Here is a 17,716-nt window from a genome sequence, read left to right as displayed (position 1 = left end):
TTTGTTTATATATATATATATATATATATATATATATATATATATATATATATATATATATATATATATATATATATATATATATATATATATATATATATATAAACAAATACTGAAATCTGGAACATCATTCAAAACTGGGGGAAAAAATATTTTACAATTTAGCTAAATCATCAGGACCTACATTTGAAGAAACCACCAATGTTTTGCCATATGCAGGATCAGTGCTAACGATAGCGCTCATACCCCCGTGAACAAGCAAATTTGGAGGTCTGACCCTTCCCCAAATCCCAGTCTGTAGCGATATAAGCGTGAGCCATCGGCAGAACAAATCAGCAGAGCAGCACCGGGGTCACCATTTCTCCACCCCCCCAACATCGAAATCCATGTTAGTCTCCCTCCCCATGGGCACCATTTGAAAGCTTAATATCGTTTTCCAGCCACTAACGGCATCTGGCTTCCATTTCCACTCCTCCTGGAGGTTTTCAGGTCACTAATAATAACTGTTTCAGGCAAAAGTGAAAGTTCAGCCAAAGTCTAGCTCCAAGCCAGATCAGGGAGCCCTGCTGCCGCTGAGTGTGAGGTGGAGCTGCCTGGTTCCCTAGACACCGAGGGCCCCCGCAGAGGATTTTGTTTTGTTTGGGTTTTTAAAGTGCTGAGCCCAGGCTGGCAAGGGACGTCTGGAGTAAAACCCAAAAGTGTGTATGTGTGCGAGAGCGAGGCAGAAGGGAAAAAGTGCGGACAGGAGGTTAAAGGGTCTCCTGATTATTTCCCATTCTCACAGAGCACTTAAACCACAGCTGGGTGCAAACTCTTAGCCATGGCTACCTGAGACTCTCCAAGAATAGTAATGGAGCAAGACGGCTCTCGAAAAGTTCTGAGGTGAACTGTTCCGGAAACTTTGAGACGTTCCCGAAATGCTGTCTTTCCCTCCTAACTGTCCAGACCTTCCTACTAGGGAACTGCAGAGAGCTGGTCTAAAATAAGTGTCTCCAAAACCTCACCTTACTTTGACTGCCCTTACTTAGACCAGACAATAACTGTGAGGAGCAAATTGAAGCGTAATATTTATTTTCTCAGAAACGGCACTAAATTCTTCCGACCCAAAAAAAGTTCCTTGCTCTGAGCTTCAGTAACACTCTCTTCCCCTGTTCTGTGCTGAAACAGAAGAGGATCCAGAGAGATCTGGTTTATGTTCCCCTGTTATGAAGATTAACCTTCTTTATGGACACAATTACTCATCCATACAGGATAAGACTGCGGCTAAATTAGGAGCCACCATCATATCACATAATGTACTGAGCATCTGGGGCTCCTCAAGAATAAAAACTCCTCTAACAGTTTCCAACGAAAACTCCTGGTTTTACAGACATGCTATTCTCATAAGATTATAAAGTCTAAGTGAGTTTACATGACTGTGCTTACGAAAACAAAAAAACTATACAGAGTACTGTTCAAAAGTTCGGAGTCAGTAAGATTTATTTTTATAAAGAAATGAATACTGTTATTCAGCAAGGATGCATTAAATTAATCCAAAGTGACAGTTAAGACAATAATATTATAAAAGATTTCTATTTCAAATAAATGCATTTATATTATAAAAAAAATACAGATTTTTGAAGGATCATCTGACACTGAAGACTGGAGTAATGATGCTGAAAATTCAGCTTAGAAGTAAATTACATTTTAAAATATATTCAAATAGAGAATTAAGATTTTTTTGTTTGTTTGTTTTTTGGGGGATCAAATAAAATGTAGCCTTGTGACTTCTTTAAAAAACAGTTTTAAAAAATGTACCAACCCCAAACTTTTGATTATATAACTGGATCAAGATAAAAACTGAAAAAGAAAGTATTTATTTCATTCCGTTGTGCTTTGGCCACCTGTTCTTCAACACACTCTTATGACAACTTATGTAAGAAATAAGAATTCGTCAAAGAAAGCAAAATTGTATATTATGACATGAATAGTGAGAAAAGGTACAACTTTCATAGGTTTTATTTTTCATATTACAATCATGGTTAGCTAGATTTATGATTACATTTAGATTTGGTTTGTATATGGTTTTGTATAACCCAAAACATGCCATGTCTTAAAATTTTGCCATCTTATATGAATTATTAGCTTCTATTGAATCCAGGTTGAAAAACTCCTTTAAAAAAAGTTGGGGGTCAGGTGGTCCCTAAAACAGCCTAATTATTCACCATTTCCTTAAAGGCATAGTTCATAAAAAAAAAATTAATTTTGTTCATCACACAGTTCATCATTCTCTATCCTGCGGAGCACAAAAGATATTTTGAAAAAAAAAAACAACAAAAAAAAAAAACACTTGATCCCATTGAATTTTTTGTGTTCTACAGGGGAAAAAAAGCCAGGTTTGGAATAACATAAGGGTAAGTAAGTGATGAAAAAATATTCTGCTCTCCTTTAAGAATAATAAGTTGACTAGTTTTTTAAAGTACCTTTGCACATCGCTCAAGTCAACAGGCCACAAGGCCTCAAAGCAACTTTATACAAACTACTTTTTAAAATTCTGATTAGAAACCTTTACATTAAACAAATTAGGTAAATGCCCTGTAACAACGTACAAAGGTTGCTGCGCATGTGCCCTTCCTTCCACTTCTTATTGAGGAAGGCTATTTATATCTCTAGCATTACACACACGGCACAAGGTTACAAAAAAATTGGCATAAAATTGGAGTCTGGAGTGGAACTGTTTCTGCGTCTGCTGGTTAATCCATTTATTTAGTCACAAAAACACCTGTTTGTGCTCGAGACGGCAAAGTTAAACAACAGTCCAGATGTCTCTCGACAGAGTACGCTCAAAGGAAGTCGCTGCGCAAGACCGCCGGACAAAAGAGTGTGTCACCTTACGACAGGTATCCTGATACAGCCGTAGCACTTTCTCAGTTGGCAATCAAACCAAGGCTACATGCCAACCAGAGAGTCTGAATGTGAAACGACAGAATTAAAGTGCAGGAGAAACAGAGTCCCCCCCCCCACCCAAAACGGGCTGGCATCTTATGTAACCCAGCACAAATGTGATTCATCCTTCATGTGGACACAAAAGCTACAAACTTCCCTCTCTTCCCGCAAACAGTCATCAACGTCAACAATCCGCAAACCTCCGACTGCACAAAAACTCTCGGTTGCTGTCAGAAATACCTACTGGCAACGCGAAACAGACCACAGCTGACCTACTTATTCACACCTGATTATGCTGGCACACTACACACGATGCAATATGGCGCTACATCCTCCGGCCCATGCCGCGGTCAGCAACAACGCAGGGCTGTTTCAGCAGTCTGAGTACATTTACAGCTGACGGCCGCTGATGGAAACTCCGGCTTTTCAATCATCTCTCGCAGTGAGCGGTAAGAAAGCGAGAGAGAGAAGGAGAGCGAGAGAGATAAAGAGAGAAAGAGAGGTGTGCGCCTCCTCCTCGCCTAAGCTGAAATGGACTGTTCATAGTCCCCTAAGAGCTGGGCTTTTATCAAACATGGCATGTGAGTGAGATTCCAGCCTCTCGAGTCTCCCACACATTAACAGTTCCGACTGCGAGTCTTCGGCCGCCGCCGCCGCGTGTGATCGATACTCTGATATTTAAAGAGCAAATACAATCTCTATTTTTCAAACAAAATCTTGCCCAGCAAATTATCGAGTGAGGGACGATGTCTGCCTGCTGTTTGGATTGAATACAAGATCATGACGAGTCATTTTGTGTTAGATAAACAGCAGTTTGGATTCACTGTTAGCCAGTTTTACCAATAACTCGCAGTTGAAATGAACATGAAACGGTGTTCGCAAACAATTTTAGTTCTGTAATGCAATGTATTCTGAGGATAACAAAATTACAGTGTAGGGCAGGAAAAGTGACAGGTGGCATCAGTTCTGAGAGTAAGCTAACAGTTTCATCAATAGTTTGCGGGTGAAGTCAACAAGAAACGTTTTTCGCAAACAATTTTAGTTATGCAATACAGGGAAAATAAAAAAATTCAATGATTTACAATGATAAAAAGGGACAGTTTAGTGGTGTCAGTTTAGAGACGGAGCAGTTTGTTACTTTATGAATAAATGTCACAAAGGCTAACATTTGTATCTTTGGAATAACTTGCACTCATCACTCACATAAAGACCTGGAATGTGTATTTAGAAAGTAAAAACAGTCCATTTTGATTATGTTGATTTTAAGGAGGCAAAGTCGCCAATAATTAGCAGTCAGGTTAAGTGCTAGCTAGTTTCACCATTTGTGATTAAATTCAACATAAAAGTTTTCAAGTGTTTGCAAACATTTTCATAAACACTTTTAAACTTCTGTAATGTGACATTACAAGTCACAAGTGTTGGGGAAAGTTACTTTTAAAAGTAATGCATTACAATATTGTGTTAATTTAGTTACTTTTTTATGAAAAGTAATGTTACATTACTTTTGCATTGCTTTTTCTCACCTGGGCTGGGCTTGCTTGTTTGTTTTTAAATAACAACAACAAAAAACATTCTATTTTTGGCAGATGTTAAGGCCCTTTCACACCAAAAGTGAAATGAATAAGCCTCAGGCTGAAGGAAATGCATATTTACGCCAGTACAGTAGAGGGCGGAGCTCAAACAAACCTTTCAGCTGTGCTGATATTCTGGATTGAAGAAGAATAGGATACAGGAGAAGGAAATTCAACACTCCTATTTCTTAATATAATCTAATTATAAGTAATTTTTGCTTTTTAGTATGGTTGAATTGGATCATTGAAGGTCGGCAGCAAAGACATGGTTAATAAAGTGAGATTAAATACATAAAATATATTTTTGTAATTTTATATATCTAATGATTGCAGGTTTGCATAAAATTCTGAGATTGCATTTCACTGTTTGTATTCATTTTGAGGAGTACTGAATGTTTTCGTGCAAGTGAAATGAGCAAACGCATGTTCATATTTAGCCTAGAACAGTAATAACCATCATATTCACACAACGCCTCTGCACTTACCCTATTTCTCTCAACATGGGGACAGGAGAGGTGTAAATTTGAAATAAATGTGAAAAAGTAACTTATATTACTTATTTGAAAAAGTAACTTAGATATTTTGTTATTAATTGAAAAAGTAATGCATTACTTTACTAGTTACTTGAAAAAAGTAATCTGATTACTTAACTCATGTTACTTGTAATGTTTTACCCCCAACACTGGACATTTCTGAGGGAAAAAGAATATTCAGATGATCTAGAGTGGGATTTTATTCAACAGGCACCAACTGAAACAAGCAAAGTTTGTGAAAAGTTATTTCAGACTCAAAGCTAATTATTGTACTTTGATAAAGATTACAAAAGATTTAACATGCACAAATTATTCTTCCTAATTAAAACCAGTGATGTATAATTAAAGTAAATAATTAACAAATTTTGGATTTAGATTGCAGAGTGGGCGATAACTTTCAAACCTTCGTGGCTAGCAAAGTCTGAATCATTCACCACACGTTCAACATTAAATTTGCAGAGAAATCAAAATTATAGTAACCCAAGGGTTTCTGTAAGCCGCATATTGACCACTGGCGACTAAAGCAGACAACAACGAGATGAAAAAGCATCCAGACACAGGAAGATGCACCTCATTAGTTTTATGCACAGTAAAGTCACAGGCTTTGTCAGGGCCTTTGATCTCCGCGGTTGTGATTTTTTAAACATATCTGCAGCGAATTAGGGTGGTGCGGCAGAGCCTCAAAATGGCAGCGAAGACTGGAATTAAAAACATGCTCTTCTCATCACAGAGTTGGTGAATCTTGTCTGAAAACAATAGATCGGGTTGCAGTGTGAAATGTTCAAAGAAGGGCAATCACAACAAATGCTAGCGTGGGCCAGCTAGGTTTAAAATGGCTGCTTTGACAGAATCTAAACCTACAACCGGCACAAAAGCACTGGGGGGGAAAAAAGAAAAGAAAAAAAGAACAACAGTCATAATTTATATTTAATGTAGTCATTAAAACCCAATCTAAATGACATGCAACAGATAACACTGAACAAAAAGGCAGTCGTAATGATTTTTAAGAAGTATAAAATATGTTTTGAGTGACAATATACAAAAAAAGACCATTTGGACTAAACTTCCCTTTAAGTATCTCGCTTTATCTATCTCTCTCTCTCCTTCGCTCAGGAAAGAGGGCAATCGGAGCAGATCTCTTTCCCATGGCTCTTAATTCAGAACTACTTCCCTCAAACTCTTTCCAGATGTTTCTGAACAGAAGCAAATAAAACGCTGTTCTAACCTTTTTCCACAGTCTATCACAGTAATAACCTGACGCATTGTTTTAACACTATTTTACATAAATATTATTCAGCAGTCCATTTTTCCTGTTCAGGGCTTTAAGTAGTTTTTGAACGGCCACCAGAAAACAAATGTTAAAGCCCAAAAAGGAAGTGAAGATTTTTTTTAACAAATTTAAACATTTGAAATTGTAGTTTTGATGTTACAATTGGTGATCGGACAGGTTTAAAGTCGACATGAACAACCCATTTTACTTCCTCAGTCTGACGCATTTCTAAACGAAACTGAATATTCAACAATAAAAACTGGAGGTCAGAACTTTTTATCCATGAGGAATTGATTAGATCATGAAAAATAGGCCAGACTGAATATGAGCAATTGGGCTATTTGTTAACATGACCAAATAGCCAGTGTGGCCTTAGTGATGTCAGCAGCAAAGGAAAATCGTTTCAGAGGAAAGCTGATTTAAAACATTACAAACACAAACATTTCTTCATTCAAAATAAAATGCACAGATAAATCATCCACAATAAAGCCAGAAAAATCCATCAAGAAAGCAAAAACGGCATTTTTGATTTTTATGCTGACAAAGTTTAATACAGAAAAAGACCATTATGGTGCCATTAAACTTTAGTTGTCTTTTGCAGTTTACTCTTTTTCTCAATTCAGCTGCTGTAAAACAAATCAGAAGCGTTAAATTCCTTCAAACTAGAAGAATTTCCAGAGTGCACAGGCACGCAGACCAAACACGCCATAAAGTATGATCGAAAGGAAGCGAGAAAGAGAGAAAAAGAGAGGAAGAGAGAAGGGGTGGGAGGGGCGAGCGCTCTCATCCCCTCCTCCAACTTGGGTTCTATTTGAAATGGACGGCTAATTATGCTGGTGGCGTCAGAGTTCTGGCTTCCCTGTGTGGGGCGGGAGGGGAGCGGCCCCCCCTGTGAAACCCCAGCCCTCAGACACAGCGAAAGGGGGCAGTCAGTGAGGTAATGACCGTGTGTATGAGCGTCTGAGAGAGGGTGACGGAGAGAGAAAGAGAGAAAGAGTGTGCTGGCACATGGCCTCCCCCCCTGATTCCCATGGCCACTGAATTCTTCCTGCCATCTTTATCTCCAGCAACGGAGTGCAGACCGATCAGCAAAGGAAAGAGGGGTCAACATGCACACAACAGCCTATAAAAAGCACTCCCCTAAACACTTTCATTAACTATTTAGCCACTTCATATTACATAGTCCAGTAAAAAAAAAAAAAAATCTATTTAAGCACGTATGTGTACATATAAATATATTTAAGCACAGCAAGTATCATCTAATACATTGGGGGGCGGTGAACTGCCTTAGGAACGGATCGATTACCTCTTTAGACCAAATAAAAATACATCACCATCAAGTACTTATCACACAAGAACCGAGTTCCCTTTAAAGGAGTTGTACTCCGGCCACCATCACTAGTCTACTATGATCATATAAGATGGTAAACAACTACAGAGAGAAAAAAAACTCTTCTTATTGTAGATTACAGCACCTCCCGGAGCAGGTAATTCAAATACTGTAGGATTATCAGCGTCTGGGCTGATCTGGTACTAGAAAAAAGGTGCTCAAGTACCAGATCTGACATCACTAACCTATTCTTTTTAGTGACAAACATGGCTCAGTTTTTTTAACCAAAGCAAGGCAACAGACTGAATCTCCTGTCACACGCAGCAAAGGAAATTGTAATGTGAAATCACTACAGACAACTCAATAATGTGCATGTAATATTCTTCATGTCTTTACAAATATGAAAAGGCTATTAAAGGGTTAGTTCACCCAAAAATGAAAATTCTGTCATTCATTTCTGTCACCAAACCCGTAAGACCTTCATTCATCTTCAGAACACAAATTAAGATATTTTTGATGAAATCCGAGCGGTATCTGACCATAGACAGCAATTTAACCACCACTTTCAAGGTCCAGAAAGGTACTAAAGACATTGTTGAACCTTCAAATTTAATTTTATGAAGCAACAAGAATACTTTTTGTATGAATTCGCCAATAATGTCTCAAAGTTCTGATGTAGAACCTGGAAGCGCTGGATGTAAACAGCATAAGAGAATGCCAAAGAAGAGAAGAAATTGTTAAATAAAGTTGTTATTTTCGTTTTGTTTTTGCACACAAAAAGTATTCTCCTCGCTTCAAAACATTAAGGTTGAACCACTGTAGTCAAGTGGACTATTTTAACAATGTCTTTACTACCTTTTTGGTCCTTGAAAGTGGTGGTTAAATTGCTGTAGAGTCAGAGAGCTCTCGGATTTCACCAAAAATATCTTAATTTGTGTTCCAAAGATGAACGAAGATCTAACGAAATGACATGAGGGTGAGTAATTAATGACAGAATTTTCATTTTTATAGCTCATAGCTCAAGTCATATCTGAAAATGTTTTTTTGTCCCACATTATATCAAGGCCCTGTCTCAAATTGTGGTCTTGTGGACTTCAGGGTCGGTCACACTACACTTTTCATTCCATTGGCTTCCATTCATATGCATGCGAATGCGTTAGACCGCAAATGCAAACTCATGTGAAAAGTTTTGCATTTCGCTGCATTCCAAAGTTTAAGTTGGTGAAATCTGAGCTGAGAATTCGCAGTGTGATCAGTAGAAGATCGACAAATCATGGCGTGACCTCTTGGCTGAATTAAAAGAACAATATTTTTGCAGTAAACTTGAGTAGATTGTATATTTTTTACATTTTGAGTGTATTACTATTTGTTGAATTCATGTTTATAAAAAAGACGCTGCAGAGCGTGACGTCATATCACGACTGTTGCAATGTCCGAAGACGTTTCTCATGCTCAAAGTGTAGTGAGACCACGGCTTTACAATGGCCGCCACACGCGCATGTCCGTTAAGAGGTGTCCCATTTGTCATTTTAGGTTTTAGAAGGTTGCTCGCGTGCGACCGATATGTGCCCTCCACAGCGGACTTCTACCCAACAGTCAAAGCGCAATTACATCACGAAAGTGGGACTCAAGATCGCGAGGGCTTAGGGTTCCAGTTGGGACAGGGACTAAGTGTTAGGGCTGGGCGATATATCGCATGCGATTATCACGCGCATTTCGTCAGTAAAGCCAGTTCCCTGATTGCCGCTAAATCGCCATCACCTGCTTTCAAATGGAGCGGCATTTAATAGACAGAGCCGTAGTTCACTGACAAGCTACGCAATATCGCGTTCAATATCGAAGGCGATTCATCTGCGATAATGAACGCTATATTGCGTAGCTTGTCAGTGAACTACGGTTCTGTCTATTAAATGCCGCTCCATTTGAAAGCAGGTGATGGCGATTTAGCGGCAATCAGGGAACCGGCTTTACTGACGAAATGCGCGTGATAATCGCATGGATTTATATCGCCCAGCCCTACTAAGTGTCTTTAACTACTATGTACTAACATTTAAATTAATCAATTGATACAATGCACTGACTATGTAAATACATGTTTTTACGTTGCACGTAAAAAATTAGAAAATACCTGCATGTAATACAGCTGTAATTAATTTCTGTAATTACTTTTATAATTACACTTTTGTTATACCATTAACCATAACACCAAACCTGTCCTTAACCTTATCAGTGTCACATCTCCATAGTATCAAGTGTTTTTGCAACACAACATGAATAAAAAAAAAGTACACTATTAGTACTAGTATAAGTACATAGTAGTTCAAGACACCCAATATAAAGTGTGACCGTTTTTTTCTCACAAGTGCAAGACGCTCAAAGGGCCTTGTAGAATTTATTATGAGTCTAAATTGTGAAATTAGACAAATACAAGAGTCAATTGAAGTGCTTTACTTTGAGGCTAAATTTGGAGAGGCCACATGCAAATGTGTGTGTTGTTTTGGGGCCTCATATAGTTGGCTTAGTTTTGAAGTGGTCAGGATCCGAGTCTTGTGTGAACGTGTGGGGTGGGCTCCACAGAGACGCTGTTGTTCTATTCATCTTTCATGTCAGCATTAAAACCATGCCTAAAAGTAGTTTACCCGCATTTTCGCAGACACGTGGCGACATTCCTACTCACTTTTTAGGGACTTTCCCCTCTCTTTCGAATCCAGTCAGGTGTCAGTCAGACAGTTACTAAAAACCTCAAGTCAAAATACAGGTGCTCAATTCAATAAGTGATGTTTTTTTATGAAAATACTCCAACTGCAAGTTAAGAATCTCCTCCTCTCCTACCTAATAAGGTGTTTACCAGTTAATTATCTAAATATTGCAATGATAGCACAACTAATGTCAAGCATCCAAACTTGCTGAAACTCTTCACAGGCATATTGTAGAAGATCTCTAAGATACAACAGTGCCAATCATACCGAAATCGAAAATGCAACAGATTACACTTGCGTGGTGTTTAGGTACACAGTGTACCGCAGCCAGCCCATGTGCCCCTCATTAAAGATATCAAACACATTTTAAAGTCATCACAGAGGCCCAAACGCAGGTCCAGACAGGAGAGTCGGCTCACATCTTGATGGTGGCAGAACTGCCTGCGTCAATCGCTAATCTCTCCGCGTTGACGCACGAAAACTCGGGACCACACACTAAGGGAGGTACCCTTACACCTCACCTGCATCCACAGACCTCAAAGCCACGTGGTGACAGGAGGAGGCAGGTGACACCGACAAAACAACAAGTTCTGGATATATGAGACAAAAAGGTCTGTTTGGAGTCATACGGTTGGAGAAATTATAATTCAGACGACTTTCTTCCACTGTCTGGTGTGGTTTTTGCAGGGTAATACGAGACATCTGATTCACATCGAGGCATCAATTAAGCTTAAATCAGTGAAGTTAATCAGAAAAACCAAGAAATAGATAAATAAATCACTTAAAACATAATGAAAAATAAGATTCAGAGGTCTGAATAAAAACACAAAAGTAACAGGAAAGAAAACAAGATGATAAATAGCGTCCATGACATCATCAAAGCCTGAACTCGCTGATGCCAGTTCTTATCAGCCTGGGAGACAGATAGAAAGAGAGAGAGAGAGAGAGAAGGAGGGAGGGAGGGGAGGAAGAAGGGAGGGAGAGCACTGAAAATTTAGAGTCACCACATCAGAATATGCTTAGCTGTGTGTGTGGTCCCTTTATGTTCAACACTTTATGTCTGTGCCCTAATTAAATAAGTGATTTTCCAAGAACACAACATAATCAAACATGCAACGAGCCCGGCACTGTTTGACTATTACAGATTAATGTTACACAAAAGCTGAATAGCATCCCAGAACATAGAGCAACACATGCACAAGTATTCTGCATTCTGCTTTAAATTAGTTTTATGTTTGGCAACAACAAAAAAATGCATGCAATTTATTTATTTATAATAAGCAAATCCTTGTACATTTATAACGCAGAAAATCTAGTCGATCCAAAAAGCTCGTTTATTAACTTGTTACTATTGAGTTATATCGATTTTTACATGATACGTTATCGATTTTTTAAATGACTCGTGATGCTTACGGAGATGTATAAATGGTTACTGGTAAGAGGAAATATAAAGTTCGATCGGAAAATAGGTCAGCGATTTCTTCAAGCTAAGCTTTGCGACCTCAGTTCATAAATACATAAACTCTTGATCAATAATTGATATAATCATGGGTCTATTGTTTATGCCTAACCAAACGCGAAAATGCACTTCATACTCCTACAACACAAACATAACAATAACGAAAGAGTTCTGACTTTGACAACTAATCAATTTTAAAAACAATAACGATGTTATAGCAAAAGAAATACAGAGCAAACAGAATATTTACGTTCCACCAGCGTTAAAAAGCTCATTTTTTATCCATATTTCTGCATAACGACAGAAAAACACAAGTTATATGTGAAGGGGGAAAAAAGACATTGCATTAATTTGTTTTGATGAACTATTTCGTCGGACTCTGTAACTGAATAACGAAACAAACCGTCTTTTCTAATGTCTCACACGTATATTTAACAAAAACGTTCATCTGTTCGTGTTTGTTTATTGTTTTGTGTTTAATTGTTCCTGTCTGGCGCAGGTTAACAGCCAATTCCGTCTTCGCTTTAAACTTAACTACTGAAGCTGAACTTTGAGTTTGCTAACTTTATAAACTTCTAGAGTCACACAAAAAGTGCTAGTAAACAATAAATGAGGTGAAATGTAAAAAGGAAGGCAGTCTAACACCTCTCTCGTTACTAAGCAATAACGTCTCGGTCCAGCACAGCGCCACCCGTGTAGCGCGACACACTTCTAAACACAAAATTATTTCAACAAACATACTATCTAAATCTCTTCAACACAAACTATTCCCAAAACATCCCGGGGATGGAAAGGAGCAGGAAAGAATCGGGAAACCTTCGGGCTCCCATTGCCAAAGTGGCCGCATCCACCTTGACCGTGATGGTTGATCGATGGGAATTGAACAAAGAGGATCAATTTCCGATCAGCGCGAGAGAGCCGCTTTAATCAATGGGCACCGAACCCGGCGAAAGAGCCGAAGCGAGAGCGACGCGCCAGCCTCTCAGCGCGACGCTCCCCGGGACCGGCTTACCGGCACACACAGCGAGTACAAAGCGAAAGGGAGCTGACCTGGAGCTGCTGCAAATCAAAGCGTTTCCAATATTGAAACATCGATCCCGCATTGGCCGCCATCTTGAGACATATTGAGACGGAATGAAAGGCTGATAGAGAGAGCGCGAGAGGGGCTGGAGTTCAGCGCGAGAGAGAGAGAGAGGCGGGGGAGCGCGCGCAAAACATGGAGCGGAGCAGATCGAACGGCGCGGGCGCGCGCGGAATGGAGTTATCGAACGAACGCCAACCTGCGATATTGAATAGGGCTACTGAAAACAATTATTGAGACCGTCCTAAATAAAAGGCAGAAAACGCGGGATGGAGTTTCCGTGTTCAGTCGAGCTCCCCGTGGCGCAGGAGCGGGAGGGGGTTGCTGGATACGTTTTATCCGTTTTAAGGAGAGAGTTTATACGGTTATTGATTTTTTATCACTATAGATAAATATTGTGCGGGACACTGATCAGACGTGACGCGATGCGCAACGCGTAGCGTCTGTGTTTTTATGCTTCTCGTGGTCAGACGAAGAATCTGCTGGCCTGTTTTTGTATTCGCACACCTGATATATTGATTTTTGATTTGGTTTTTATCTTTAATCCTATTGAAAATATATCAGATGTTCTTGTGTGTGCGCTATTGTCCTATAATGTTTTTGCAGTCGGCTGTCTATATGTCCACTTACCCTCTGTTTGTACTCTAAAACCAATACATCCATTATATTGATTTTATGGGCATTCTTGCGTGAAGAATGTGGAGACGGCGATCGATAGCTTAAATAAAAAGAAACACAACCCAACTCTCTTCTCCATATAAATAGGCCTGCTGCATAACGCAATATGCATTTTAAATTGTAATGGACGGTGTTTAAGATGGAGGCATTAGATGGTTTGATGTTATATCATGAACCCTTGTCCGGTCGATTCCTGATGAATTGTAAATACTGCTTTTGAACTTGAACTTGGACAGTAGCGCCCTCTATTGGGTGTGTATAGTATCGCCTCAACCCATTGTCCATGGTACATGGTGATGATCCAAAGTAATCGTATTAATTGTAACAATTAGTGATGATAACCAATCGCTATTTAGCCGGGTTAATTCCTGGAAACTGATTACGCTGATTACATAAATACATTATTTATTAAGTAAAATGATATTATTATTATCATTATTATTAGTGGTGATCTATATCAATCACTATTTAGCCAACGATTCCTGGAAAGTAATTGTTTAAACAATGGTAATAATGATTATAATGATGATAATTATAATATTTTTTTACGTAAAAAACAGCTAGAAACACGTAGGCTATGTGTGTGTGTGAGAGAGAAAGAGAGATTAATGACAACCACATTTCCCACATTGGATAAATACATTATTTATATAACATCAATATTTATTCTTTATTATTACTATATATATATATATATATATATATATATATATATATATATATATATATATATATATATATATATATATATATATATATATATATTATATATAGACAAACCCAGCGATTGGGTTGTTTTAACCCAACAGTTGGGTTAAATGTTTGCCCAACCTGCTGGGTAGTTTTATTTAAACCAACTATTGTTTAAAAATTGCTATATGGCTAGCTTAATAATAGTTGGGAAATTAAAAACCAGATGCAATTAGAGACAACAATAATAGACAAAAGGTGAATGTTTATTAATAAGTTTTAATATTTTATTACTATAAATTTAATAGTTTATTAATATAAATGTATTAATAAGCAATTTAATAAATGTTTATTGTTTGATAATTATTCATTGAACATTAATAAATGTTCATTTCCAACATACTTTGGGTTAATTTTAATTAAGCAATACAGTAATTTTTAAACAATAGTTGAGTTAAATAAAACTACCCAGCAGGTTGGGCAAACATTTAACCCTACCGCTGGGTTAAAACAACCCAATTGCTGGGTTTGTCCATTTTCAACCCAACTTGGGTTGTTTTTAACCCAGCATTTTTTAGAATGTATATGAGAATTTAATATTATTTTTTATATGGTATATGTGCAGTTCATATTATGTGATCATTTGCTCTTTTACTGTAAAAGGTATTTAATACACTGTCCAAAACTGAAAATAATGCATATAAACATTTTTCATCCAAAAATGTTGCTAATTTCTACCTATTTTCACAATCTTTTTATTATTTTTTCACTTTGACCACTTTCATTTTGCTTTTTTTTTTAATTTTGTAGATTAGATTCAACTTTATTATCATTGTGCAGAGTACAAGTTTAGAACCTGTAAAATACAGTTCAAATAAGAATGAAGAAGTATATTATAAGTGATCATTACTATTGTACAAAATATATTTTTATAGTAGCCTACCATGCAAAAGAAAATGAAAATATATGAGAAAACAATAAATAATCCAGCAGGAGCTATAGAAGAAAGTCAAATGCCACGGTTTAAACCTTAAGTGAACAATGAGCAATTAACCTTAATTCCTACAGCCGGATTCCAGAATTACATTCCTATTAGTTACATTCATCTGTAGAGCAGCCCTGATTCTCACCCTCACCACCGCACACAGACACCTAAAGAGAGAGGGGGGGGGAGTTTCAGATCAGACCCTGCAGGGCGGAATGAGAATTGGAAGCTTGTAGAGTCCCGTGGCTCCTCATAAATGCTCCTCCCCTCGGTTCCCTTCTCTGAGACACCAGGGGAGCCACGCAGGAGAGCCGGTCCCACTGGCGGTTTGTTTTTTCAGGCCCACTGGAGCCTCTGAGCACCCAGCCCCCCTCTCTCTCCGCCCAGGCGTGCGCACACCTCATGGGAGCACAATTAAGAGCTGTCTCTCCTGCCTGCCGAGCTGTGGAGGACTCCCTCCTCTACCCTTCCCCTTTTTTAATCAAATAAGCCTCCTCTTGAGGCTAGTCCTCGTTTAAAAAGTCGGCATGCAGGATTAGATTTTAATTATGGAGATGCAAAGACATGGCAAGTGAACATAATGAAGAGACAAGCAGAGAAGTGAGGAGGGCATTGTTCTGGGGATGTGTGTGACTGTTATCACATGTATACGTGTATGTGATGATCAATAGGTGTCTGAAGTCTAGTCATACATAGAAATTCATTTTTACTCTAGTTCATGACATTTAAATTGCTTGTATATTATAATTGTACTGTGTAAATATGTCCATGAGGATCTAATTATAGTTGTTCAGGTAATATTTTGTAATGGGGGAATATCATCTTCAGAAACTTTTTTTTTTTCATCTTCAGAAACTTCAAACAACTGGGTAAACTGCTCCATCTGCAGGCAAACAAACTACAACCACTACAATTTAAATATAAACAATGCTCAACAAAAAGTATAAACAAAAAATAAATTTGTATTATTTTTTACACTTTTATAAAACTGTGTGTGTAATGACATGGGTATTACACTGGTATTACAAAGCAAATGTTGTTTATGAGGGAATTTCCTCGAGATTAAAATGGAGGAGTCCTCGAAATTGAAATTGCTTAAAACCATAAACAATGTTTTATTAAAAATGCAGAAAGTTTTCTGTGATGGGCAGGTTTAGGAGTAGGGTTAGTGTTTGTACAAATATATATATATATATATACACACAAACACTACCATTCAAAGGTATATTATATATATATACATTATATATATATTATATATACAGATAGATAGATAGATAGATAGATAGATAGATAGATAGATAGATCGATAGATAGATAGATAGATAGATAGATAGATAGATAGATAGATAGATAGATAGATAGATAGATAGATAGATAGATAGATAGATAGATAGATAGATAGATAGATAGATAGATAGATAGATAGATACTGTTTATCAAAGAATCCTGAAAAAAATGTTAAAAGGAATTGTTGGTTTAACTTAAAAAAAAGTTTTTAAAAAAGTTATGTTTGCCTTAAAATTTTGAGTTCATTGAAATTAAAATGTGAGTTAATACAATGAAGGCGATTGGTTTAATCAACAGAAACTCAAAATATTTTGTTATCTGAACCACATTAATGAATGAAGTTGATTTGACAAAAGAAAAATGTTGTTATAAGTCATGAAAATAATTTTTTACAGTGCAGATTCTGCAAAAAATATTAAGCAGCAGCACAGTTGTTTTCAACATTGATATAAGAAATGTTTCTTGAGCAGCAAATCATGATTTCTGAAGGATCATGTGACACTGAAGACTGGAGTAATGATGCTGAAAATTCAGCTTTTCTATATCACAGGATTAAATTGTATTTGAAAATATATTCAAATAGAAAACAGTTTTTTAAATTGTAATAATATTTCACAAATCAAGCATTATGTACATTTTAATGATACCAATGTACAGTTACCTGATTTTCCATAAAAAAATAATGAGAGGAACATCAAAAATGACTAAATGGCAGTGCATCATCTCAGTGTTCTCTTATGCAGCATGTATTTACAGGCCTGTTGAGGTGTGATGGAACCATATGGCTAATTTGATTGACAGTAAGAAGCAGCTGTAGGAAGCTGACACTTCCCCGCCAGGCTCCCGATCAGTTGTGTTATTGCTAGCACACATAAGCAGACCTTGACTCCTACTCGCCCCCCACCTGCCGGTCACACTCCTAACATGGGCACGCAGCACACTCCACACACATATGCACAATGCCAAGCAGGAGATCACAGAGGCATTCCTAACATCCCATGATGCAGTTCTTCTCCGTAGCTCTTTTGGCCAGTGTTCGTTCAGTTGTCTGTGAGGACGCTGCTAAAACAAGCTTTACACTGCCTGCTGTCGTGCCGGATAGCTGGACAGATTATTTACGGCAGTCTGACGGCACATTACTTGGCTGTTTCTAAGAGCACATTTAAATCTGGCAAGCATGGGATGACTGGCTATATTTGTAGTGC

The 17,716-nt window shown here is 37.8% G+C and overlaps 1 protein-coding gene across 12 annotated transcripts in view; it reads right to left on the bottom strand.

Moving 5' to 3' along the window:
- cux1a (cut-like homeobox 1a) overlaps positions 1 to 13,830 on the bottom strand; it is a 135,508-nt gene extending 121,678 nt beyond the window's left edge. For 5 of the 12 annotated variants that reach the window (XM_067397776.1, XM_067397778.1, XM_067397777.1 and 2 more), the window contains exon 1: positions 12,838 to 13,380. In XM_067397776.1, coding sequence (XP_067253877.1) covers positions 12,838 to 12,900 — 63 coding nt within the window. In that variant the 5' untranslated portion in view covers positions 12,901 to 13,380. Of the gene's footprint in view, positions 1 to 12,837; positions 13,382 to 13,498 lie in introns of those variants that run through there. The other 7 variants (XM_067397780.1, XM_067397784.1, XM_067397789.1 and 4 more) reach the window with 4 other exon arrangements.
- Between the last annotated feature and the right edge of the window lie 3,886 nt (positions 13,831 to 17,716).

Source organism: Chanodichthys erythropterus, chromosome 10 (genome assembly GCF_024489055.1).
Source record: "Chanodichthys erythropterus isolate Z2021 chromosome 10, ASM2448905v1, whole genome shotgun sequence".
Taxonomy (NCBI): Eukaryota; Metazoa; Chordata; class Actinopteri; order Cypriniformes; family Xenocyprididae; genus Chanodichthys; species Chanodichthys erythropterus.
This window is presented reverse-complemented; position numbering and strand designations above follow the sequence as displayed.